The sequence below is a fragment of the Columba livia genome, chromosome 25 (genome assembly GCF_036013475.1).
Source record: "Columba livia isolate bColLiv1 breed racing homer chromosome 25, bColLiv1.pat.W.v2, whole genome shotgun sequence".
In the NCBI taxonomy this organism is placed as follows: Eukaryota; Metazoa; Chordata; class Aves; order Columbiformes; family Columbidae; genus Columba; species Columba livia.
Genome location: NC_088626.1, coordinates 4,112,026 through 4,139,277, shown reverse-complemented (window position 1 = coordinate 4,139,277; position 27,252 = coordinate 4,112,026). Strand labels below are relative to the sequence as shown.

At 49.4% G+C, this 27,252-nt stretch overlaps 1 protein-coding gene across 4 annotated transcripts; it reads right to left on the bottom strand.

The window, feature by feature from the left end:
- Nucleotides 1–1,799: 1,799 nt before the first annotated feature.
- On the bottom strand, nt 1,800–24,318 carry ARHGAP25 (Rho GTPase activating protein 25). 4 transcript variants are annotated; one of them, XM_065040675.1, is made up of 11 exons: nt 23,773–24,318; nt 18,782–19,181; nt 16,695–16,782; nt 16,199–16,318; nt 13,556–13,763; nt 10,368–10,500; nt 8,836–8,909; nt 7,660–7,781; nt 6,726–6,925; nt 5,643–6,220; nt 1,800–5,056 (listed from the first exon to the last, which is right to left on the bottom strand). In XM_065040675.1, the coding sequence occupies exons 2-11, from the start codon at nt 18,956–18,958 to the stop codon at nt 4,846–4,848; spliced, it is 1,911 nt and encodes a 636-aa protein (XP_064896747.1). In that variant the 5' UTR covers nt 18,959–19,181; nt 23,773–24,318; the 3' UTR covers nt 1,800–4,845. The 4 variants fall into 4 exon arrangements, with proteins under 4 accessions (XP_064896747.1, XP_064896750.1, XP_064896748.1 ...); XM_065040678.1 differs by having other exon boundaries at nt 18,782–18,975; nt 23,773–24,208; XM_065040676.1 differs by lacking the exon at nt 23,773–24,318 and having other exon boundaries at nt 18,782–19,336.
- Between the last annotated feature and the right edge of the window lie 2,934 nt (nt 24,319–27,252).

The following is a 27,252-nucleotide window of genomic DNA, read 5'->3' as shown; positions in this document are numbered from 1 at the left end:
CGCTTTATCAGGCTGCTCCTTTTTTGCCAGGTTATTCCTCCTCCAGGCCAGTTTAAGTCTGGCTTTGTAGCATCACTGTGCTGCAGCAAGGTGGCAGGAAAACTCCGAGAAATGGTGACATCGGGACTGCACCCACGGAGGGTTCGCCTGAAAGTTCGAGGACGGTTTTTTTCTCCCTACCTTCATACAAGTAATCTCAACTTGGCAGCATTTTCTTCTTAAAACCAGCCTGGTTTGGGGGTATCTTTCAGCTTGCATGTAAAGAAAAAGGCTGGACTGCATTACAGAATCCCAGAATGTCAGGGACTGGAAGGGACCTGGCAAGCTCATCCAGTGCAATCCCCCCATGGAGCAGGAACACCCAGATGAGGTTACACAGGAAGGTGTCCAGGCAGGTTGGAATGTCTGCACAGAAGGAGACTCCACAACCCCCCTGGGCAGCCTGGGCCAGGCTCTGCCACCCTCACCAGGAACAAGTTTCTTCTCAAATTTAAGTGGAACCTCCTGTGTTCCAGTTTGTACCCATTACCCCTTGTCCTATCACTGGTTGTCACCGAGAAGAGCCTGGCTCCATCCTCCTGACACTCCCCCTTTAGATATCTGGAAACATGAATGAGTCCCCCCTCAGTCTCCTCTTGTCCAGCTCCAGAGCCCCAGCTCCCTCAGCCTTTCCTCACCCGGGAGATGCTCCACTCCCTTCAGCATCTTTGTTGCCCTGCGCTGGACTCTCTGCAGCAGTTCCCTGTCCTGCTGGAACTGAGGGGCCACAACTGGACACAATATTCCAGGTGTGGTCTCCCCAGGGCAGAGCAGAGGGGCAGGAGAACCTCTCTGACCTACTGACCACCCCCTTCTAACCCACCCCAGGTACCATTGGCTTCCTGGCCACAAGGGCCCAGTGCTGGCTCATGGTCACCCTGCTGTCCCCAGGACCCCCAGGTCCCTTTCCCCTACGCTGCTCTCTAATAGGTCATTCCCCAGCTTATACTGGACCCTGGGGTTGTTCCTGCCCAGATACAAGACTCTACACTTGCCCTTGTTCTATTTCATTACATTTTCCCCCACCCAGCTCTCCAGCCTGTCCAGGTCTCTGGATGGCAGCACAGTCTGCCAATGACAATTACTCTGTCATTCCTGGGGAGAACAACATGTTCCCACTGCTTTGCTTTTGAATTTTATTTATTTTATTTGTATAAGCCATCCCAAATAGTGGCTGGACACTTTTCCGGCACGTCCACCTCGCCTCCCACAACAATTCCCTGTTTTATGCAGTAGCCGAGCTAAAAAAGGAAAGTTATTCTCATGCCAAAAATGCAACTTTGATAAAATGTGAGGGGATAAGTCAGCATAAGCGTGACTGGCTTGGGATCCAAATAGAGTAATGTGGGAAAGATAATTTTACTTTCTTGCCTCTCACGCCTACTGAGTGCCTGGATGTAATGAACTGAATTCCTAAACGAATGCAGTAAATACCTAAGCAGAGCAAACCGGATTTTTTGCTCTAATGCGAAGAATGATAGACAATAAAGTAGGGCTAAAATATGTCATATTTTCACCCCACAACGCATGGTTTAACAGTTGTAGATGCATTCAGACCTGTGGGTTTAATTGTTCTAATTTGAAAGCCATATCACATTTAAAGGGAGGGGAAAATCCTCAGTATGTTTTGTGGGTTATCCTACACACTCTCCTGTCACCTCGAAGAAGATGCTCTTGTGTCCTCTGGGTTAAATGGGGTGAAAACTGCTTTTTTGGGGGTTTCCAAACCTACAGTGCCCGGGACAGGCCTCAAAAGGATCCTTCTACAGGCTTTATTATTTCTTATAGACAGCCCATTGTACTTTTGTGTGATTACTATTACACTATTGTGTGATTAAGAGTAGTTCCACACTCTAGGGTATCCGGAATTAATGCTTAGAGCCGTCTGAGCTGAAAAACAGCCACCAAACAACCAAAAAATGAGTTGATAATATCCCTTTGCAGCACAGCAAAACAGCAACTGCCGCTTCAGGAACAGGAGAGACTTTCTTGCTGCTCCTTCCCCAAAATGCTTCCAGGCTTGGCAAGAGAGGAAGGAAATATAGGTCGTGTTTTTGGGGATCTCATGTTCTGGTGTCTCCAACAGAAGATCTGAAAGCGCATTAAATCCAGAGTAGGATTTGGGCATCGCCAGGATTCAGGTTATACCCTTGGGGCTGAAAAGGATGTAAAGTTTCCATAGGTCTGGCATGGGCAGATCCACAAAAATCTCTGGAGAAAGCTCACTTTTTATAAAAGGAAAACTCAACTTACAGCACCCAACAAAATACCAGCTCATAATATGCCCACGTTGTTCTCTGGGGCTGCTCATCCCCTCCATGTACTTCGGAATTTCCAGCCCACCTGACCTCTATTGGAAAGTCTTATCTTTTAAACACGGCCGCTATAAACACTCCGCATTTTAATGGGCAGAATATCTTCAAAGAAGTGGCTCTGATCTTCAGAAACAGTCATGGTTCGATAGAGGTTGTTTTGCCTATCTGCAGCGGAAGCGGAGGAATGCGCAGTTTATACTAAAACAACGCGCACTTGTCCTAATCACAGAGGCTTCTGAGCCTCGGCCAAGCCTTTTCGCGTCATCCCGCTCTGCTGTGGAGGAATTATTGCTTTATTTTCAGGGAATACTGTTTAATTTAATTGTCCTGATTTTTTCACACTTTTGATCTTTGCAGGAAGGAGCGTGTGGCATTTCCAGCCCAGATGTTCACGACGTTTCCCTAAGACTTGATGGAGAAATTTCTCCCTAAATGACTCATGAGCCTGATGTCCGGATTAGTAATGAGGTCCTTGTAAAGGTAAAACATTGAATAAACTCTGGCAAGGTCAGACTGTTCTCCTTGGAGCTCCTTTCTGTGATGTCCATCCCTCTGCAAGGGGGATGCAAAGGGCTACTGAGATTTTAAATTCCCATGTTGTTTCCGATTTGAGACATTTAAATCAGGTTTGAAACATTCAAATCAAATTGGGTCATTGCCAGAGCAGAGGACCTTGGCTGTGGGTCCTCTGGAAAGTGCTGTCATTTTGTACTAACCTCATACATCCCTCCAGAACAAATTGACTCACTGGTGTGAAGGTTTGTGGCAGGACAGTGAGGGGCTGTGGGGTCTCTGCGGATCCTCTGGAAAGGAAAATCCCCTCGAGTCAGAGTCTGCAGGTCGAATGAGCAGTTTATGGGTCAGATTCTGAAATGCAGCTCAACTTCCACAAACATTTATATCCACAGCTGAGCAAAGGTGGATTCAACACACCAAACTGAATCCAAGTTTGAGTCTAAGGAGTCTGGGCTTGGTTTTAGGGCTAAATAAGCCCCCTCCGCCACCAAAGCTTGTACGAGTAAGAGCTATATACCCACTATTGACTTTTATCCTCTGATAACATTTTCCCACTCCCATCTCCCTTTTTTTCACAGTTTATGTCCCTTTCCCCAACCAGTTAATTTTTCTCTGCAAGTCTCTGCCATGCAGATCTGCAGCCTGTCTTAAGCTGGACTTTTCTATTACCAAGGCCGAGTCCTCCGTAGCACTAATCCAGTGTTGTTGCATCAGCTCTGCTCAGCACAGAGGCATGTGTTTGATCCTAAACATCTCACTTGAAAACTCCTGTTTGTCCCTTTTTTGTTCCCACTAAGGCTCTAGGCTGGGCTGAGCCTACGTGGTGTTGTTCCCCCTTCTGAACAGAAATAAGGAGTGAAAGGTTTTCTTGCACAGTCTTACTATTTTCTTTCCTACACCAAAAGCTTCAGCAGCATCGTGGTACCGCTGCAAGGGTGATGTGCTGGTAGTGGGAAAACAAGACAATTTTACAAAGACCCACAACAGCACCGTGAAACCTTCAGGTCTGACGGCAGCAAGTGACCCCAGTATCATAATTGGGGTGCAAACCCAGGTTTCCACCAACGTGACCAAGCAAATCCTGTTCTGCGCTGATGAAATGATGAAAAACAAAAGCAGAGGTGATAAATAAGTCCAGATCTGTTATTCTTTGAAAACCATCCTTCAGGAAAAATGCAGAAGCTCCATTTTGTGTACTGGGTAGAGCTCTGCACAAAGAGCTCCGTGTGTGGACGCATGGACGTGCTCTCCAAAGCCTCATCAGCAGCTGCGCTGGGTTTGTATGCATGTGGCTACAAGGAACAGTGATTTAAATTAACCAAACAGCCACTTAATTGAAGAGGTTATTGCAATATTGTGATTTTATACTGGAGCCTTGATATCCATGACTGGCACAGCACAGCCAGTGATGCTCTCCTCAGTGGACTTGATGGGTTGTCTGGGTTTCTCTTGCTCTATAAGAGCAATAATTAATGTGAACATCTCAACCATGGTGCTGACGGCATTTGCAGCCCACCATCCGTTGTATTGTGCCACCCCAGACCTTGGGGCTTCTCTGTCTCCCCAGATCCAAGGTTTAAGGAGTTTTTGGTATCTCCAGCAAGGAGCCCGCTGGCTGCCAGAGGGGATGCTTGCTAGTTGATTTTATTAAAGGCATAATATATCCTTAACTTGAACTCCTGAGTGCAAGCAGTTCTGATTGAGCAGCAAGAAGTGTCGGCCTGTTCTACAGGTAACTTGAGCAGCTGAAAGAGGAGTTGAAATAAACACTGAGAAAGAAAAATGCTAAAGAATATTTGTGAAATTTCCTGTTTCAGAGCACAAACCAGCCTCTGACTTCTGGGCTCCTTCCTCCAAACCAGCCGGCGGTCGGTACCAGAACACGGGGCGGTGCGAGTCCCTGGCACTGACCCCGCTTGGCAATTCCTGTGGATTCACGCAGCTGCTTTTTAGTCTGTGCACAGCTGGGTGGCTTCTAGTTGGTTTTGGTATCGGTTTTGCTTGTGGATTTGGCCAATTTTTTAATCTCCTCCTCAAGCATCTTGTTTTTCTTCTCCATGTCCTCCCGTGACCGCTCCACGTTCTTCAGCCTCAGCTCCAGCTCCTCAGACTTCTTCTTCTCCCTCTCGATGTCCTGATTCAGCCTCACCACTTTGGCCCAGACGTCATAGTTTTCCTTCTCAAGGCTGCAAAGAGAAACGGACCATGAATGGATTGGATCAGAAGAGTGCTGCGAAGTCATCATTTGGTTCTTAAGGTGTCTACCCTCTGCACCATTAAGCAATAAAATAAGTAAGAGGTGCTGTCCCAATGCCCTGACCCTCAGTGGCCACATAACACAATGCAATATACACGTGATATATAATAACATGATTAATAACCTGTGAATCTATATAATGCTGATGGTTACAACTAACAACATAATAATGCTACTACTGAATTCTGGATAGTACAGTGGTACAATATTGCAATAAGAACAAGAATTACGACAATGTAATTATTGCAGAAACAATACAGTGCCATAGAATAGTGTAATAGCAACTATAGAGTATTAATATTGTAGTAATGTAACATTAGCAACTATGTCATGAGAGTGCAGCACATCAGCATTGACTTTTAGATACCTGCTATAATACTATATTTTATCATTAGTTGTTACTATTATATACTGTATAGTATTAGTGGGAAGTAAATCTGTGCAGCACCACTGTGGTAATAACACGAGCTGCAGACTTCTTACTCTCCAGAAAGCAGCACTCTGCAGCCCCTTACCTTTTAATCTGTTCCTCGTAGTCATTTTTCTGCACCTCCATTTCTTTTTCCAGCTTCAGGACCATGTTTTGCAGGAACTCCCTGCTCTCCAGCTCGGGCTCGGACACCTCGGCCGTGCTGCTGGTGGGACTGGCCGGGTCCTTTGGCTGCTGCCTGGGACTGGGGCAGGGCAGGAATTCCTTTTCGGAGCCGCTGCTGGAGGGGCTGGAGCCGCCGCCTTCCCCACCTTCAGCCTGGGAGGTGGGAACATTATCATAGTTCGAAGCCCGGTGGAGGTCGAGCAGCTTAAAAAGATCATGAGACAATGTTCTCTTGTGTCCATCGGGAACCACAGAGCGCACGCTGCTCCCAGGAGCATTTTTCCAAAAGTCACGGGCAAATATGTAACTTTTGTCACTGCTGTCTTTCTCCCCGGATGAAGCAGCTGTCAGGAAAGATTTCCTGTTAGGTAACGTCTGAGTTCTTTTCCTTGCCTGGGATTTCCACATTCCCAATGTATCTTTGGACCCGTTATCTTCTCCGGGTGCGCTTGAGCTTGCAGCTGGTCCGAGGGCGCTGCTGGAATTGAGGTCATCTCTCTGTAAAACAAACCTGCGGCGTTAGGACAGGCTTGTCCTGCGAGCAGAGCCAGGCTGCAGCCGCTGCATTGACAAAAGGCACATTTTAACCTGCTAACAGCAACTGCCACACGTTTCCCATAAATATTATTTCAAGTCGCACTATGTTTTCCATTAAAAAGAACATTTTGCAGAGATTCTTTATTTCTGTGAAAGGACTTTAATCCTCAATGTTTTCACTTCACCAGCCTGAACTGAAAAGGTTTTACCTATTCTGAAAAGGTTTCATCTATTCTGCCTTTTAGCTGAAAAACTTTAGGAGATTTTATTTTTTCCCAGAACGCTAGATTTTCCACTGGAAAGTGGAAAGTTGATCTACATCATTTTCCTGATGTAGATATTCCAGGGATTACCATTATTAATAGCAAGTGCTCTTAGTGGCTTGCTGACCTGTTAGATCCCATAATAATTAATCATACATTTATTAAGTGTACGTGTTGCTGTTTTTCTGAGGATCTGGCCTTACCATTTGCCTTTGGATGGAGCTCTTGGCGCTGGGTGCCGCGGGGTCCTCCGCAGCGTCCCAGCCCACGGAGCTGCGCGGGACGGGGGTCTTCTTGTCATTTTTATGGGTGGGTGGGGACGGTGGCACATCCTTGGATGCGGGAAAGAGCTCAGCGTGGTCACTGATCATCACAGTCATCACCTTCTGGATCTGTGGCGTGCCTGGAGGAGATCAGAGATCTGTCAGTGGCAAACCCAACGGAACAGGATTTCTTCTACCCACACTTGCGTTTTCTTGTTGGTCTTTCTGGTGTCTGAAATGGGGATGTACATAGAAATGCAGGTGAAGACGAGGAGCAGGATCATCAAACCAAATAAAAAGAGGGATTTTTAAATCATCCTAGAAAAGCAGGAGCAGACTATTGAGCAACCAACACGGGAGTCTGCTCAGCTGCACCAAGCCATAAATCGTGCTTTTTTGGCTTGACAAGCAAACTACAGGTATCAGTTATACAAAGAATATCTGGACCGTTTGCACGTGACATCTGTTGGGCAGAGCAGCCTTTCTGTTAAAGTATTTCTTCTGTTAGTTGTGCTGCATCTGTCCTCGCCCACAGGATTCCAGCTTAGCTCAGCTGAGCCCTCGTTTCATTGAGTTTTCTTTGTTTCTCTAAGAAGCATTTGCCACCTTCCTGCTCTAAGCAAAAGAAATATGACTTCAGCAAAGTCCTGAATTGTTCTAGATCTATGGAGGGAACACACAGTGCAACTCCTAAGGGGTTTTTGTCACCGTAAACCCATTTACAGCCGAAATAACACATGGCTTTACTCCACCCTGCTGTACTTACTGTGCCCAGGCATGTGTCTGCCTTATATCCAGGGGTCTAATTGCAAGATTGTGGATGCAACTGCACATCAGGTGCTCCTGTGCCAATTATCCCAGGAGCCCCTTTTACCTCTCATAATAATGGCAGGATCCTCTATCTTGGGTCTGACGAGGTTCACTCCAATCACCGTTGCCAGGTTATCCACACTCATCTTGTTGACACCAGAGTTCAACTGTATTTCATGTAGAAACCTGGCAGAATCCAGAGGCAAATATTGCAGGTCAGAGGGAAGGGAAGGGAGGAAGGGGGAAGGGGAAGGGGGAAGGGGGAAGGGAAGGGGGAAGGGGGAAGGGGGAAGGGGGAAGGGAAGGGAAGGGGGAAGGGGGAAGGGAAGGAAGGGGGAAGGAAGGGGAAGGGAAGAAGGGGGGGAAGGGAAGGGAAGAGAAGAAGAAGGGGGAAGGGGAGGAAAAGGGGGAAGGGGGAAAGGGGAGGAAAGGGGAGGAAAGGGAGAAAGGGGAGGAAAGGGGAGAAAGGGGAGGAAAGGGGAGGAAAGGGGAGACAAGGGAAGGGAAGGGAAGGGAAGGGAAGGGAAGGAAGAAGGGAAGGGAAGGGAAGGGAAGGGAAGGGAAGGAAAGGAAAGGAAAGGAAAGGAAAGGAAAGGAAAGGAAAGGAAAGGAAAGGAAAGGAAAGGAAAGGAAAGGAAAGGAAAGGAAAGGAAAGGAAAGGAAAGGAAAGGAAAGGAAAGGAAAGGAAAGGAAAGGAAAGGAAAGGAAAGGAAAGGAAAGGAAAGGAAAGGAAAGGAAAGGAAAGGAAAGGAAAGGAAAGGAAAGGAAAGGAAAGGAAAGGAAAGGAAAGGAAAGGAAAGGAAAGGAAAGGAAAGGAAAGGAAAGGAAAGGAAAGGAAAGGAAAGGAAAGGAAAGGAAAGGAAAGGAAAGGAAAGGAAAGGAAAGGAAAGGAAAGGAAAGGAAAGGAAAGGAAAACCCCCATCTAATCTCCAACTAGAGAAAAACACCTAGGCTGGGTGCAACACAACAGTTTTGTGGTGCCACACTTTGTATAGAAAAACTACACTTGATTTTAATTCTCAGGGATGTGTAAGTGAGTTTGAGGGTGGGCACTGATGCTCAGACATTGCCAAGGTGCTTATCTCCATGGCTGAAATTCTCCCTTTACAAAAGATGCCCCAAGGGGAACCAAAACCCAGGTCAGAGGGTTCCCTAGTGGGGCCAGCCTCAGTCTTTGGGATGATATTTCAACTCACCAACCCCAAATCTGAGCCGTTTCTACCTTGTGCACAGCACTGACCTGCAGATGTAGCTGAGGAGGTTGTAGTTGTCTCTGGGAAGGAGGGACAGTTGCTTCAGGAGTTCCTGGTGGCCCTAAATACAAGTTAAGTAATACCTTGACAAATACACACAGATCTTTATGGACTCAAGAGTGGTTCTTGGTCACTCCAGCCATCCCTGGATGGTCTCAACCTCTTGGCATTTGCTCGCCTTGGCAATTATGTTTCTCCAGCATGGAGATGGAGAAGCTTTTGTAGAGCAAGAAGAACCCATCGCCCAGCAGCAAAGAGCAGGGTCCCCTCCAGCCCCGCTCTTCAGACAGAGCTCATCATGCCTAATCTTGCATTTCTTGTATATAAACATTTAGGACATTCTTAATCCCAAAGATCTTCAAGTGAAACAACCTACAAGAAACATTTTCCCCGAAACCCAGGGCTGAATGCCGCAGTTCCCAGACCTCATGCTACTGAGGATATCTGCCTCATCTTGTTGTGTATAGCAACAGCATCCCTGAGTGGGTTTTTTGCAGTGGGGAGGCAAAAGATGAGACAGTTCCCATCTGTTTCTCACTTGTCCCTCTCCCAAATCCCCACTCCCTTCCTCGGTGTCACCTCGAGCCCTCTGCCAGCTCCTTTCTCAGCACAGGACCTTGTGCTTCCCACACCTCTCCCTTTTCACACTCACTGTTGCTGCAAGAGCTCAATGAAAAGAGATGCAGCTCTGAGCTCTGCTCTGGAAATTCAAGCTTTAAAATGGATAAACCCTTGTTGTCAAGTTGGGAAACTCATTGGCTTTGGGAAATTTTATATTTATATTCTTTTTTTCAGATTTCAAAGCTCGATAATTACACAGCTTATAATGCACAAATAAATCTGCACCCGGTATCTCCAGCTGGCACTGAAACACAGCTACCCTGTTTCCCCGAAAATAAGACAGGGGCTCATATTAATCTTTGCTCCGAAAGATGCGTTAGGGCTTATTTTCAGGGGGTGTCTTATTTTTCCATGGATAACAATCTACGTTTATTCTTGAAAATAAATCAACGTTCATTCAAATACAGTCATGTCATCTCATTCTGGAACACCATCATAACTCTCCAAACCCTGAATTTCATCATTAATTTCTTGTGACTCTCTTTCTTCTTTCCATGTACAACAATGGGTATGTAGCAATATTCATGAACAAATATCAACATCTATTCAAATACAGTCATGTCATCATCTCCTGGAATATCACAACTCTCCAAACCCTATCTGTCCCGCTGCATTCTATTGCCAATTAATTTTACCTTTTTACATGTACAGCTGCCTGAGCACTATTTAAATTGACATTTTTTTAATGAACTGTAACTAAGCCTTATTTTGGAGTAGGGCTTATATTTGGAGCATCCTCAAAAACCCTGAAAAATCACAGTAGGGCTTATTTTGGGGTAGGTCCTATTTTCTGGGTAGGTCTTATTTTCAGGGTAGGTCTTATTTTCGGGAGAAGTCTTATTTTCGGGGAAACGCAGTAATTTTAAGGCCAGAAGGAGACAAATTAATACATCTCTACCTTTCTCTCATCCGCCTCCAGCGCCTGCCCGCACAGCAGGAAATCCTCGTACTGTGTCCAGGGCACGACGGGCTCGGGGAGCTCCCGCAGGTAGAGTTTGAACAGAGAGGCCACGGTGTGCACATCCGTATCCCTGCGACGGGGAAAAAGAGCCGCTCATGACACTCGCACCCAGCTGGTGAGCAAACCCCACCCCACTCCGGCAGCAGGGGATTGTATTTAATTGCATTTTATAGACGCAAGATATATAAATAGAGAAGCCAAAGCAAGCTGGGGAGAATCCATAGGGCACCCCAAGGCTGGCAATGGCCCCAGCTGGCAGGAAAGTAAATATTTGGTGGAGATTTTCCCCCATCCTGTGGGTCCGGCAGGTCCGCAGGGCGCATCCCCAGCCCGCATTTGACTCCTGAGGGTTCACCTCCAAATTTTGTCCGGTGTCCCTGTGTTTTGCAAATGCAGAGCTTGCCTGGGGTTTGTAAGATTAACAGCAATTACTGAAGATGTTCTGCCGGGCCAAATGTTTGCAGTTTTGCATACCATGTAGTTTACATTCTGTAAAAAGGACACTGTCAAGATCGTAAGCCTCTAATTTGACCTGCCTAACGCTCCCCGCTGCATCCCACCCTGCTTGTGTGCACAAGTGTGCCCGTGCAAAGCCAAACGGGCTGTGAAGACGATGTCGAAGATCAAACCAGCATCCTGCAGCATTCAGGTCACTGGAAACCCCATTATTGGCCTTTTTCCTCGCTAAGAAAATGCTTCGGTTGAAGCGCGTGGGGGTCACAATCCCATTGATATCAGCACAGCAATGCTCACAGCGAACACTGCGGCACAGGGTTAACGTGGCACAGTGCTGGGAAAAGGGCCAAACTGCTGCAAAATGCAGTTCTGAAAAGAAAAACCATAACAAAAGGCTTCACCTTCCTATGACCCCCGTACAGGTTACAACAGGAAAGCTCGCAGCAGGACTCTAGCACCCAGAAAGCAAGAAATATTCAGCTGCAAACCAACAGTCGGGATGGTTACACCTCCAGAGTGGCCATGGCTCTGCCTCGCACAGCGCAGCGATTATTTAGGTAAAAGTGCTGTGTTTCTTCCCTAAGAAAGCTGCACGAAGCTAGGTAAAAATACGGGAAGTTTTGCCGTTAGGGACAGAGCTGCAAATACAGAGACAAGGCACTCCACTTAGGCAAACTGCTTTGCTTACAAGTCCGGGGAAGCTCTTGGTTTTGGGTGCTCCCCTTCCACAAGCACCCCAAATTTGCCTGGGTCTGCACAGATAGGGCATCACCCCAGCCAGGATCATGCATCTTCAAACACACGCAGCAGCCTGAACACTCCGTGTCTCATTACAGCAGACAGGGCTGTGAAAAGGCAGGACCCTGTTTATTTTATCCCAGCACAGAGGTCATTGCTTACACCAGTACAAACCAGTAATTAAAGCCCCAAAACAACCTGCGTGAGTGAGCAGGGGACACTGGGCAATGCTTTATGTAACTGGGGCCAAATGCAAGAAGATAAACTCTGACTTGGGGTGTGAACAGGTGGGAAACCTCATTAGAGATAATGAAGTACCTGCAAACTATCAAGGCAGGGCTTTATAAAGAGGTGCACAGGAGGTTTATATTTTTTCTCTCGTTTTGCACAGGGCATGGGAAAGGTAGTAACAGCAAAAGACCTCAGAATCCCAGAATGTCAGGGGTTGGAAGGGCCCTGGCAAGCTCATCCAGTGCAATCCCCCCATGGAGCAGGAACACCCAGATGAGGTTACACAGGAAGGTGTCCAGGCGGGTTGGAATGTCTGCACAGAAGGAGACTCCACAACCCCCCTGGGCAGCCTGGGCCAGGCTCTGCCACCCTCACCAGGAACAAGTTTCTTCTCAAATTTAAGTGGAACCTCTTGTGTTCCAGTTTGCACCCATTACCCCTTGTCCTATCACTGTTGTCACCGAGAAGAGCCTGGCTCCATCCTCCTGACACTCCCCCTTTAGATATCTGGAAACATGAATGAGTCCCCCCTCAGTCTCCTCTTGTCCAGCTCCAGAGCCCCAGCTCCCTCAGCCTTTCCTCACCCGGGAGATGCTCCACTCCCTTCAGCATCTTTGTTGCCCTGCGCTGGACTCTCTGCAGCAGTTCCCTGTCCTGCTGGAACTGAGGGGCCACAGCTGGACACAATATTCCAGGTGTGGTCTCCCCAGGGCAGAGCAGAGGGGCAGGAGAACCTCTCTGACCTACTGACCACCCCCTTCTAACCCACCCCAGGTACCATTGGCCTTCCTGGCCACAAGGGCCCAGTGCTGGCTCATGGTCACCCTGCTGTCCCCAGGATCCCCAGGTCCCTTTCCTCTACGCTGCTCTCCAATAGGTCATTCCCCAACTTATACTGGAACCAGGGCTTGTTCCTGCCCAGATTCAAGACTCCGCACTTGCCCTTGTTCTATTTCATTCAATTTTTCCCTGCCCAGCTCTCCAGCCTGTCCAGGTCTCTGATGGCAGCACAGCCTCTGGCGTGTCAGCCACTCCTCCCACCTTGGTGTCATCAGCAAACTTGCTGACAGTCACTCTATTCCCTCATCCACATCATTGATGACTATATTGAATAATACCGGCCCCAGTACTGACCCCTGAGACACTGCACTAGGCTCCTTCAGGCAGCTCTCACAGCCTTAGGGGTTTGTGATTTTCTCTTAGCCCTGCAGAGGAAGGGGGTCAGGAGGACGCAGCCTTGCAGCTGCCAAAATCTCTCTCTCATCTCTTTCTTCTGTAGCAGGTAAGTGCAACAGGAGGAAAGTGTCATGGCTGTGGGCTGGCAGGGAAAGAAATAACTTCTGCTACCTGCATTGGGGTGTTCTCTGAGCTTATCAGTGCTCTTCTACTTACTCTCTACCCTTAACTGATGGGCTACATGGGCCCATCCCTTTGCCTCCTTCCTCGGCTGCTCCTGCAAATGAAAATCTCTGTGTGGGTCCAGGATCTTTCTAAATGCTTTTCTTTATTTCCATGTGTCTCATCTCAGCACCTTCTGATTCTGCTTTTGCCTCCATTTGGGGTTTCTGCTGAATCCCCTCACCTTGTCAAGCCCTTCTAGAGGCTCCAAGTTTCCTGCTGGGCTCTCTGGAGCTGCTTTTCCCCAGATTTTGGGGTATATGAGACCTGGTTGAGTAGGAGAGGGGGGAATCCAGCATTACCGGTCAAACGATGGCCTTTCCCCAGCGTCGAACGCGTCCCTGAGCTGTTTCACCAGGTTGTCTTGGCCAGGGAGCCGGAAGATTCCCTCTTCACTCACACCATGCTTGCGGATGAACTCGGCACACTCCTGCACCAGGATGGGCACCTGGTGCTGCCCAAATTTCTGCTCATAGGCCATGGTCTCTGCCAAGCGCTGGCCAAACACCGCTGGGGAAAGGACAGAGAGGTTAGAGGAGCCCGAAAGCTTTGCTACAGGTACATTACCCACCAATGCTTTGTGCAAATGTGACAGCAGAACCTGCTGTTTTAATAGCTACAAGGACTCTGCAGACTGGGTGAAAGCAGAACTTCTTCCAAATAAATTATTAACAGCTCTCAAAATAACTAAAATGAAGCAGTGGGTCTTGTTTTTTGCTTGAAGCAGGGCGCTGATCCAGAGGGAGACAGGACCAGCAAAAAGGCCGATGGCACAGGGAGAGAAGGCAAGTTTGTCACTCAAACTTGATACAGAAAGCACAGGAGACCACCAAGAAATAAGAAAAGCAGCCTTGCAGAGATTTGGGGCTGGAAGTCTTACTGACTGCATTGTTTTCTTCCCTCTCACCCTCCAGAAACTCCCCTGTGCGAAGCGGAGCGGTGTTTTGCAGCGGGCGGTACCTTTCCTTCGGAGCAATGGCTTTTTCCTCCTGAATTCACAGCAAAACAAGAGCTCGGCGGTGGGAAGGCAGCAGCCTGCATCCCAGCTCTTCCTCCTTGCAGCCTGCGGCATGGTAAGAGCAGACAAATCCCAACTCAAACTGGCTCTGAGATGTTATTAGCAAAGGGTGCTATGGTCCTCTACCATATTTTTGCCCTGGGATGTGTTCACCTTGTGCTCTGAAGGCTGAAATAATTCCTGTGTGTCTTCCAGACCAGGAAAATACAAGTAAACGCTCTCATCTGGAGCTATGAGGCTTGTTGGCACTTGCCTGATCGTGGGGGTTTTTCACTTATAACTTTTAAACAATGAGTATAAACCTGTTGTGCACAGTAAAGGCAAATAGCACTTTATTTTTCCTCCTCCCTCTGCTGTGGTAGCTGATACTGAAATGTTTATTTAACTGCAAGCTGGCAGATGTGTTAATTCGGGGATAAGTCCCCAGGGCCAACGCGGTGCCCACCCAGCAGGCAGCTGTTCTCGTGGGGTGGCAGCCAGACCTGTGAAACCCCACTGAGATTTTGGAGATGCCTTTGCTGTTGTTTCACGCTTTGCAGCTGTTCTGATTGTTTGATGTGCAACAAGCTCAGGAGTAGCTGGGTCTCCTGGGGCTGCTTCCAGGTGGGCTCTTGGCACAACCTCCACCATGGAGTGTGTTGATTTAAAAGCACGTGTTGCCGCAGCTTGTGTTGGAGCCAAAAACCTAAACTGTGATGTTTTAGGGTACGTTTACCCGTGTATTGACATAAAATGCAGCTCCATAGTATCTGACTTCTCCACTATCCTTGGGGCTCTCTGTACTACTATAAATTTACATTTTATATCACATAAGGTCTCTTTATCGAGCTGGAAGAAACTGGCAGCCTCTTAAGTTTAAATAAGGCTCAGATGCAGAGTTGTTATTAAATATTAGAGCCAGCTGAGGTGATATCCTGCAAATTTCTGGCTCGTGCAATCCTAAGTTCAGGTGGGTGATGCTGCCACCCCCAGGGCACAACGTGTTTGGTTTTAGAGGCAGAAAATACCTGGGTTGCAGACAAAAATCATCATTTAGGTGAAGCTCCTCTGTGCCTATGGCAGGGTGATGGTGAAAGAGCTTGAACTGGCAGCATCTGCTTGTGAACTGCTGGGATTTGTATTAACACAGGTGCTATGGGAGACCAGAGCTCAATTGTGCTTGGGTGATACAGCTGAAGGGCATGAACTCTATAAAAATATCATATAAATAGTTAGGGCAAAGAACAGAGGGAGGGAGGAGAGGCTCAGGATGATTGTCCAGGTTAGTGCTCTTTTGGAAAAGGGCTAAAGAGGCTCCCAGCTGTGTTTTATTGTTGAATCTTATAGGAGAAGTCTGGATATGAATAGCTCATCCTTACAGGTAAGTGGCTGGAGTGACCTTTGCTGCTTCCTTTGCTGTGGCTGATTTCTGATGTGCTCCTTTCTGATTAATTCGTGTTTTATACTTCCCTGTCCACAATGTTGTAATGACATGAACGCACATCTGGGGGGGCTGGGGACTAGGATGCTGTCATTGTGTGGCCAAAGCAAAAGGGCTGGGCTGAGCAAGAAAAGCTGGAAGAAAAGCAAAGCAAAGCAACTGGCAGGTTGAAAGGCTTTCTACAATGCTTTATCCCTGAGTATAAGTTGTTTTCAAGAACAACATCTTCTGCGGTCAATAAGTCAATGTGGAGGTTTGCAAAAGAGGTTGAAACCAGCCCAGAAATCTTGGCTGCTGTTTCCTTAACGCTGCCCGTGTCTGCAGCAAACCCAACACCGCGGGGTCCGCGATGGGAGTAGGTTTCTAAGACATTACAAGTTACAGTCGCGTTGCGGCTCCATTTTCAAGGATTTATGAGTCCAGCTTTGAAATCCTCACACTGAAGTGCTGCGGAGGGTGAGACGGTAGGAAATCACCTCTCCAAGAGCCGTCCCTGCTCCCCTTTACCTCCTGACGCCGACCCCAGCACTCGCCGGATGCATTTAACCCATTCCTCCATCTCAGACTGGGAATTAGCCATGAGCACGCAGGTGTCCTGCCCTGTTCGGTTCTGCTCTCCAGAGACCCCTAAAACACAAAGATTATGTGTCGTTATAGAGAGGACTGGAAGCAAAAAAACAAACCCACATTCTTGTTTTCTTTGCTAAATGCTTTTCGTTCCAGTTTTCCCCAATAATGTCAATTTGGCTGTAAAATGAAGCAGCGCTCTCACTAAAGGTCTGCAAGAAAGGAGCAGAAACGGCTTAACGCTGCACCTTGGCAAAGCTTCTCATGGGACGTGGACACTGAGATGGTGGGAACACTGAAAGCAAAACACTAATTTTCATGTGCAATGCAGCACTGTGGGCACCTTGAAAATAAATGGGGGTAAAATGACCTCACTGAATGGTTTTTGGGTGAACAGTCCAGCCCAGAAGTGTGTGATGGGGTGAAACGTCCTCACCTGGGATGATTTCGAAGATGAATTTCCCTCCTTCCTCTGGGTTGCTGGCGACCTCCTTGACGGTGCTTCCCAGGAGCGCCAGGCAGCCCTAGGACAGAGCAGGAGCTGCAAACACCCGCAACAAAAACACCCTGCAAATATATCCCTGCGAGGCTGATGCTACCAGCACTGAGGACTGAAGCCCTTCTTTCAAACAAATTTCAGGACCTGATGGCCTTTATATTATATATATCTGCTAAAAATAACTTTTCAAACAATAAGGGACACTTCTCAATGCCAGTTTTTCTCATGAAGTGATTCCCAGAATAAGAAAACTGGTTGTTTTGCTCTTTCCTTTTATTTTCCCCCTCCCTTCTGATTTTTTCTTTAACCCCTGCTGGGGCTGGAAGAATAAAGTACAAAGGAGAAGGGACTTGAGAAAACACCCAACTTGGCCCGTGGGGGCCGAGCAGGCGCGTGAGTCAGCCCAGAGGCCTCCCAGGGCAGGAAATGAGCCTGCGCCACTGAAATCAGTGGGTTTTTCAGCAATTTCAGCCTCCTGAAAGGCCCTTGGGCTCCTGTGAGCGCTCCGAAAGTCCGAATTGCAGCTCTGTCAGTCGGAATCATCGATGGGATCAGAGAAGCTTGAAACGAAATGATGGCGCATTGAGAGCTGCCAAAAGCGCTGTGACCGGCAGTAAGCTTTTTATTATACAGCACTTTCTGTTTCTACATCCTATTTGCAACCGGGGAGGCTGCTCCGCTCAGTCACCCCTGAAATGAGGCAAAGCCTCATAGGACCTGGGTCCCGCTGGGCTCAGCCTTTGCTGTCACCCCGAGGATCCACTGATCACTGTCCCCTTAGGAGCGCTTTCTATCTTGAGATCCATTTTGGTACCAGTAACAATACAGAGAACGCTTTTTCTGGCAATGAGGAGGAGCTTTCCCTGGAATTTCTCAAAACAACAATATTCAAAAAGTAAATTATGATATGGAGAAAATGGTGGAGAAAATGGTTGAAGAAACTAAAGTTATCCATGTAAACTGGGGAAAAGAAAGAGTAATTTCTTCCTGGCAAGTGTTCTGTAATGCGTACCCTGAGAAATGGTTGGGACAGATAAGCTGGGGATTGTTAGAACCCGGAGGGGCTGCAGATGGGGATGATGCTGCAGATGTTGGGCGCTGGTGCAAATGTTTAAATCCAGCCCAAGTGCGTGATCACACTTGTGTTTTGTGCAAAGGGCTGGGTAATTCTCTGCGGATCTCAAAAATGACTGAACTGGAGCGTTCAGCAGATTTCAAACTGCTTCCCTTAGGGGAAAAGGCAGCGGGCAGGTTTCCTCTGGCCACGCAGGGTGGACCATGGTGGCAGCCAAATAACACAAACTGCAGCCAAATAACACAAATTGCATCCGTATCGTGGAGCCTTCTGCAAAGGATGGGCTGGGATACAAACCCAGACTTTGGAGAGAGAAAGGCAAGAGGTCCTAAGGCAGCAGCTGCCCTCTGCTGTCACCTGCCCAGCCCACAGCCCTGCCTTGGGCACATCCACCCAGGCTGTACTGAAAGTCCTGCTTGGTTGTTTCCTAAAAACATCCTGGAAGATGCTTTTCCCACCAAGGGCACGGCTGAAACCTCTCGCAAAGCTCCTGTCATCTTGTGCTGCACCTGCTGTCACAGAAATGCTGCCGTACTGAGCTCTTTTTCTCCTCAGGCTTTTTTTCATTGTCTTGGAGAGTTATAGCAACCTTTTAGTTGGTAACTGGTTTTCTTTCCAGCACTGTGTGGTTTGGGCATAGAGACACTTTGAGAATTTGAGTGCATAGAGGATCCTGATCAGGATATCTCATCTATTACTGTTAACCTCTTTAATAACCTACTCCGTAGAATTGTTTTGGATGGAAGAGACTCTCTAGATCGAGTCCAACCATTAATCCCCCATGTCCCTGAGAACCTCATGTCCGTCTGTCCAACCCTCCAGGGATGGTGACTCCACCACTGCCCTGGGCAGCCTGTCCCAATGCCCCCATCCCAAATCGCTTCCCTACAAGCAAAGCTGCAAGAAGATGGAGACCGAGCATCAGCAAAGCCCAGCGCCTTCATCCTACCTGTGGTTTGGCATCGTCCTCGTCCTTGTAGTAGTAAAGCTGCTGGCCCTTGAGCACGAAGTAGCGCTGCTGCCAGTTCTTGACGATGGAGCGCTGCTTCTTCAGCCAGCCCGTCTTCAGGGGCCGCTCCAGCGGGTTGGGGGAGGCCGGCCGGGCGCCCGCGGGCTCCCCGCTCATCACGCTCTTGGACCGCGCTGCCAAGGAAAGAGAGGGCTGGGCTGGTGGGACGCGCGGGGGACACGGCGCCAGCAGCCCTGGCCGTCCCCAGGGCCCGTTTGGGGTACAACGGCGAGCGCAGTTCCCTGCCCCTGTGCCGAGCAAACTGGCTATGAGTTTGTAAAGGAAGTGGCCGCAGTATCTGTCAGGGTGTGCTTCCTTTTTCCTGCGTGGGAGTAATTGTCTTGCAAGTGAGAAGAAAATCATTAGCTTTTTAAATAGGAGTGTATGTTATTTTTTATACCCACCCCAAACAGCTTGCAGCTGCGATAGCAGAATGACCCAGCCTGGCTTGGAAAAAGACCAAACAACCAAACCTGTTTGGAAAGTGCGGTTTTGCTCTGGGAGAGCTTCGCCTGATGTTTCCAACAGGGCAACTCTCACACAATGAGGCTGGAAAGCCTCTAAAAAGTGTTGGTGTGGATTTCAGCATCCCCAGTCTCCTGTTTGCATCATGTAGATGAGTCCCACCGCTTCCAGGGACCGGCAGCATGGCCCTGCGGCACCTCTAAGTGCTTCTGTGACAATAAATGCCTTGGGAAAGATCATTTCCAGAAGGGACACTTTGATTTTTGCCTCTGGCCCGGGCACTGCAGGACCCCGGTGCCAATCTGGTTGGCAAGAATTAGCATTTATGCTCGCAGGGCAAAAATAATATGACTCCAGGGGAGTTCAGCATCACTGATCTCTGCGTGTTTTGGACTCAGTGCTGAGCAGTTGATTTAGAGGTCAGAGTGCTGCAGTGGAAAAGTGTGTCCGGCTTCCCCTTCTGAAATCCCCTGGAGCAAGAAATCCCACTGCGTTTTGCCTCCATCCTTCAGAGTCAGGTTTGGGTACAGCACTCCGAGCTCGCTTCTCCACTACAAACCCATTGCAGGATTGCAAGTCACGGTCCAAAAATCAAGAAGGATTGCGAATCCAAAAACTCAGCCTTGGAAAGGCAGTGAGGACGCTGCCTGTGTCTCGGTGTGTGCTGATGCGGGATGTCCCTGCGTTGGATGTGGTTGTCAGGAAGGACCTTCGAAAGGGATTTGCCAGCCAGCTCCCCTGCAAAATGCTGCTACTGGGGATTACCCTGATGCAAAAACCAACATGAGGTTTCCAAATTGCACCTCAAGCTCCAGGCAGCTCCTTTACTCTTTGCCGGAACATCTGCATTACTCAAATCTCATAAATATTAATGCGATTGCTCACGAATATCATCGCTTCTCTCTGTAAATCATGTTCCTTCGTGTCTTGCAACTGCTGTGAGATCCTTGGGGCTGAGGATTTTCCAAGCACTGATGACAACAAGGGCTGAATTTGAAGTGAAGCTGTTGCGGTGCAGCTCGCAGGGTCCATTCTCACACCCAAATGGGTGGGAATCAGGGATGTGTCTCCATCCATCAGCTTCCCCAAAGGGCTCAGCCCAGCAACACTGATATTCCAGCGGCACAAGACTTGAAAGGAGAAATATTGTCTTTTATGACCTTTTATCGGAGATATTAATCTCCCTCAAATCCCATCACGGCCACACCGTGGAAAGGAAGCGACCGGCAGGTGCCGGCAGGTGCCCTTGCTGGAAATGAGGTTTATTCTCCCTCTCTGCAGCCTCTCCTGGGCGGATAAAGACTGTGCATTCAGATGGGTGCACTTGGGTCCCCATTCTGTACCATCAGCCCTTCTGAAACACCAAACTTGAGGCTTCGCCGTGGCTTAACCCCATCCATGCACGTACATATACCCCAGCGTGAACATGCAGATTTACCTTCTCTCTGCACAAACCAGCTCTCCCTGTGCTATGGGCTCATTGAAGGCCAAAATAACTACTTGCGGGATCGTTCTTACCCATAGAGCGAGCGCTCCCAGGTCACTGTCCCCACCAGTGCGGAGGTGTGGGGAGGGAGCTGCTGTGGGCAGCTTGGCTTTGCTAATTTCAGCTCTATTTTTGCCCAGTGGAAAGTTTTCTGCCTTCACCAAACCAGAACTACCGAGGCTGCGGCTCCCTCCTTTACCACCTTTCCAAATTTCTGCCTTTTGTGGCCGGTGCAGCGTCCGGCTCATGTGCTGAAAGTGTTATATGTGGCTGGGGCGAAGCTTTTCCTTGCCTCTCACCATTGGCAATCACCTCCTTCACCAGCACGTCCCTGCTGCGTTCGTCCCTGCTCCTCCTCGCCGCTCTCGCAGCCACTGAAAGAGCGAACATGGTGCCTCCCAAAGCGTTTCCTGTGGTAACCACCTCTGAAGCTGAATATTTCCTCCAAAACATCCTTGCTCTTCCTCCAGCCCCGGGGAGCGGCTGCAGCAGGGTGCCTGTGTCCCGCTCCCCAAAAAGAGGAGCCCTGCCAAAGTGTGACTTGCAGGAGAAATTCCATTGGGTGCCACATCAGCGCTGTTTACTGCTCCAAATCCTGCCCTTCCCTTTGCTCCTGCACCACAGGGCGTTGGGTACTCGCAATAAAAACCAGCAAAAGCGCCACGAGAGGTGTTGCAGTGAAGATTGCAAATGCAATTTTCTCTTTCATCGGAATAAATAGCTTTGCGTTTTTCTCAGCGTGGGGAAGCACGTGGGAGCCCAGCCCATCACCAGCTTCATCTCCTCCTCTGCACCCTCTCCAGCACCTCAACATCCTTCTTATGATGAGGGGCCCAAAACTGAACGGAGAATTCAAGGTGCGGCCTCACCAGCGCCAAGTACAGGAGGAGGATTGCTGTCCTAGTCCTGCTGGCCACACTATCCCTGATACAAGCCAGGACAGCTGCCATCACAGAAACATGGTGGGGTGACTCCCACAGCTGGAGTGCTGCAATGGATGGCTATAAGCTCTTCAAAAGGGACAGGCAAGGAAGAAGAGGCAATGTTGTACCAGGGAGGGTTTAGATTGGATATCAGGAAAATGGTTTAGTGGTGGACTCAGCAATGTTAGGCTTACAGATGGACTCAATCTTAAAGGTCTTACCAAGCTTAACAATTCTACGATTACATTAAGTATCACTTGAAACATAATACATTCTTCAGGGTTTTTTTGTGTTTTTTTTTACTTATCAAAAAGAAAAGAGCCAGTTTAGCTCCCTGGGCTTGTTGATTGACTATGTTCAATTCCAGATCTGTGCCCCGCCAGGGTCATAGAAGCTGCTTGTGCCATGGCCACAGCTGGGCCAGAGGAGGGGAAGTGTCCCGAAGCCGGGAGGAGCCAGCCGGCGTGGTGTTGACTAATTTGCAAGTATTTTCCGCAAGCAAGTGGCGTCCCCACAGTCCCTGCAGCCAGAAACCCCAAAACACGAGAAGAGTCGATGCACCGAGCTCAGGTCTCTGCACAGACACACACAATCCTCATCTCGTGTGCTCGCAGCAGCTGCAAGCTGCAAAATGCACCCAGGATTTCATCACAGGCAGACTGTCTTGAAAAACTAAAACCAATTCCTGGTGCCAATGCAGGTTCAAGCTTGTGTCCCATCTCTGCTTCCCAGCCGCCAGTGGGCTCAGTGCCTTGTTTTCTGAGCTACCGATTGAATTTACCCACTACTTCACAGCATCTATGCAAAAAATTATCCTAATTATCCTAAGAGTGCAATGCAGGAATCCAGGATGCTTCTGTGATAACTCTGTGGGGATTTCTCCTCCGCTCTCCTGCAAGCTGATGAGTGCAGATGCTGGTGTTGCTTCCTCCATCCGCCTGCAAAACTGCTGGACCAGCTGGGGTCTCATCCTGTACATCACCGAGCATCACAGGGACCAGCAGCACTTCAGCTGGGGCCTTGTGAAGAAAACAGTTTGGCCACGCCAACGAAAGCAGCTTCAGATAAAAGTCCAAATTGCCTTTGCAAGAAAATCCAACCAGGATGACTTTGCGAGCTGACGCGAGGCATGGGGAGGAAGAGCTCAGCACACAGGGACCAGCTCGGCCAAATCTCTCTGCTGCAGAGAGAAATCAAGTTGCCAATTTGTGCCTTGACCATGTTTCGGCATCAGTTTTGGAACAGCCAATTTGTGCCTTGACCATGTTTCAGCATCAGTTTTGGGACAGCGAGGGACTTTGTGTCAGTGTGCGCACAAGGCTGGGCTTGTCCAGCCCTTCCTGGACCGCAGCGTCCGTGTTCCCAATCCCTGTCCTGGTTGTTTGACCCAAAAATAGGTATTGTCTCTGCCAGGAGATTTTGGCCACGTAGGGATCCCTCACCCCTTCCCAAAGGTGACCTCAAGTGTTTTCCGTGCTGGCGATGGATCCCATGGTGGAGCAGAGCTGTGCGAAGCCTTGGGCAGATAAGTCAGGACATCGCATGGTGACGCCGTCCCAGGGCACGTGGGTGTCAGAGACCACCAGACAGGAAACCAGTGACCTCGTGGTGGACAAAGAAACCTGAGCAAGAGCAAGATTTGCTTCCTCCGGCCTGCACCGCTCTGGCTGCCTCTTGGCCTGCGCTTCACCTCCTGCAAGTCTCGCACCAGCAGAATGAACCCGTGTGGATAAATCCCCCCAAACCTGGATTTTGGGTGGGCAACAGCCACCAGGCCCCCTTGTCCCCCAGCCCACCATGATAACCACAGCCCTGGCTGTGCGTCCCTCCCTCCGTGACGACTTTGCAAATCACTTCTTGCAAATCATTTGCAAACCATCTGCTGTCTCAAAAGCGGTAGCTGGGGGCCGGGTCCCCTCACCGAGGCCAGAAGCGGGTTTGGGGCTGAGCCGTAGCCGAAATCGCAGCGGGACTTGGCCACGGCCAGCCCGGCAGCCCCGCCGGCACCTGGAAGGCTCAATCAGAAATAGAAGCACAAAAAGAATCAATCACGATACCTATTTTTGCAGCGTCCATTCTCAGGTTGAAATCCCAGTTCCGTGGCAGCTTGAGGGACATTTTGGATCAGGAGGAGCTTTTTTTTATTCCCAAGGGCGTCTTGCTTAGGAGATGGGCTGAGACGAAGCTCCGATGGTCCCGTGGGAATCGTGCGCCCGGGGTGCGATCCCCCCCGCGACAAACGCTGGCTCGGCAAGGGTCGATTCACCAATGTACTTCCTCCTCCCTCCCCCGCGAGCGGCTGCGAACAACCCCATAAAAGTACTTTCCCGCCCTGCTTGCCTGCAAAGCTCTCGCCTTGCTGCCCCAACGATGCCGAGGTGATGCCACCTGGTTTTCGCTCCCCTTTTCGCTCCCTGCTTTGGCCGCTGCCCGGCCCAGCCCGCACCGCAGCGCGGCCGCCCGGGGTTGCTCTCCGTACCGCCCGTTGTGTTTGAGGAAGTGGGTGTCCTTCTGGGGCCCTTGCTGCACCAGAAAAGCGCTCTACTAAAGGACACGGAGTTTCGGGAAATGTTTTGCTGGGCAGCAAAGCAGAGCCGGTTATGGCTCGGGTGGCCGTGGCCAAACGCCGCAGGACGGCGTCACCGAATGTCCTAATGCATCCCGGTGTGCACGGCCAGGGTGGCTTTTGCGTTTTGTTATTGCGGATGCTGATTTAAGGTTTTTACACCCGCTTTCTAACGGCTGCATGAGCAAAATGGGGATGAAGTGAGGCTGCTCTTGGAGGAAAAGCTCTGTGTATCAGTGGGGGCCAGGGGACGTGGGCACAGACCCCACCAGGACCAAGAAAATCCCCTTTCCCTGCTCACAACAGCGAGTGGATCCTGTTCCACATCATTTAATAGTGTTTTTCCTCAAAAGAAACACCTGTGCAAGGCCAACTGCAATACAATCAGACTGCGATGCATCTGGCGAGACGCAGGATAAACGCAAGGAGAGTTCATTGCGTTCACAAACGGAGCAAAATGCAACAAAAGTGGCTGCAAGACAGGGCAACGTGTCCCAAGGGGCCAACGGGGCATCCAGCCCGGTCCCCCCATCCTGGGCAAGCAGAGGGAAGTTGCCCTGAACAGAAGCAGAAGCAGCGATGTGTGGATGCTGCACCGAGCCGCTCGCAAAGGGGATTTTTATAGCACAGTTGCATACATTGAGGATGTGCCTCTCCGGGGAGGAGCTGGAGCCTGCGCTGACTGCCCCGGGGGGATAATTTGGGTGAATCGCAGCTGAAAAAATAGATGTGTTGCCTTGAGCGGTGACCGGGGCCAGCTAAGAGGTCCCCGGCTCACATGTTCCGCTGCTGAAAGCTCAGGGGACATGACAGCGTGGAAAACAGAGTTAATCCAGGCGGTTTGGGTGCAGAGGATTGGGGTTAATCTCGTTCAGGTTTGGGCTGCTCCGTTGTGACAGCACCATTTCTGCTGCACCCCGAGCAAAGGACCATGAATGAGCCCTGAATTTAGCGTCATTTTTTCATCATCTTAATAATATCTGCAGAAAGCTCTGGGAAATAGTTCATTTTGAGTCTTGTTTTTCTCTTCAACCTGTGTTGTTTTCTTTTTGTCTTTAAGAGAGCAGCTTGCCTTTCCCCACCTGCCCCGAACAGGATGTCACACGACACCTTCCCCTCCTCCAGAAAGGAAATAGCAAACGTTTGAGCCCCAAATCACGTCATTTGTACCCTCTAGCACCCCAAACCAGCCCTTCCGAAGCTGAACCGAATGCCCCAGGGGAACTTAAAAAGGACAAATCTCAGCCTGTAAAGTTTGTTTTGTTTTTACATCCCTTTGCTCTCAGGATCTGCAAACTGGCTGAAGGGAAGAAGCCAGAGAGTCGTGGTCAATGGGCAGAGTCCAGTTGAGGCCTGGATCTAGTGCAGTGCCTCAGGGGGCAGTGCTGGGGCCGGTGTTATTCAATATATTCATCAATGATTTGGACGAGGGAATAGAGTGACTGTCAGCAAGTTTGCTGGTGACACCAAGCTGGGAGGAGTGGGTGACACTGGAAGCTGTGCTGCCATCAGAGACCTGGACAGGCTGGAGAGCTGGGCAGGGAAAAATTGAATGAAATAGAACAAGGGCAAGTGTAGAGTCTTGTATCTGCGTAGGAACAACCCCAGGGTCCAGGATAAGTTGGGGAATGACCTATTAGAGAGCAGCATAGGGGAAAAGGACCTGGGGGTCCGGGGGATAGCAGGGTGACCATGAGCCAGCACTGGGCCCTTGTGGCCAGGAAGCCAATGGTACCTGGGGTGGGTTAGAAGGGGGTGGTCAGTAGGTCAGAGAGGTTCTCCTGCCCCTCTGCTCTGCCCTGGGGAGACCACACCTGGAATATTGTGTCCAGTTGTGGCCCCTCAGTTCCAGCAGGACAGGGAACTGCTGCAGAGAGTCCAGCGCAGGGCAACAAAGATGCTGAAGGGAGTGGAGCATCTCCCGGGTGAGGAAAGGCTGAGGGAGCTGGGGCTCTGGAGCTGGACAAGAGGAGACTGAGGGGGGACTCATTCATGTTTCCAGATATCTAAAGGGGGAGTGTCAGGAGGATGGAGCCAGGCTCTTCTCGGTGACAACCAGTGATAGGACAAGGGGCAATGGGTTCAAACTGGAACACAAGAGGTTCCACTTAAATTTGAGAAGAAACTTGTTCCTGGTGAGGGTGGCAGAGCCTGGCCCAGGCTGCCCAGGGGGTTGTGGAGTCTCCTTCTGTGCAGACATTCCAACCCGCCTGGACACCTTCCTGTGTAACCTCATCTGGGTGTTCCTGCTCCATGGGGGGATTGCACTGGATGAGCTTGCCAGGGCCCTTCCAACCCCTGACATTCTGGGATTCTGTGATTCTTTGATCTCACGTCCAGATGGTTGCATGAGAACTCATGCAGATGTCTTGGTTTGAGTTGAGTGTGGAGCACAGCTGGGGTTTCCCCTGGGAATCTGCAGTTTGTGATGGTTGATTTAATTAAACCAGCACAGGATGGGGAGGAACATAAAGAGGAAAAGGAGGGATATTCAGCTGAACAGCGATACAGACTCAGCGGCCGCAGAGGCCGTCAGATGATGTGTCTGACTCACGCCGCTGGCCGGAGATTTCAGAGTTCTTGTTGCAAAAGATACAACACCGAGGGGTTTTTAAAGCTCTCTCAGTAACATCTACTTGCTTGATAGGACGGCTGAATATTGCATGGTGCCGGTTAGTGATTTTCTGCTTAACTGGCCGAGTCCTGCGAGGGCGACGGGAGATTTGGGGCTTTAATTTCACAAGGTTGCTATAGAGAAAGAGAGGGCATCGTGTTTTGTTGTTGGAGGATGGATTTGTCTGGAAATGCCCACGCGGTGTCACAGGAAGCAAAGCGAGCGCTGGTTGGGCTGAGCTGATAAGTCAAAAACAGTCAAAATACCACGAGAGCTAAAAATAGGACGTTTTGCTGAGTAAACAGAAGTATTGTGCTCTCCTCACCCTACGCAAGTCAAGAGAAATGGCTCAAATGA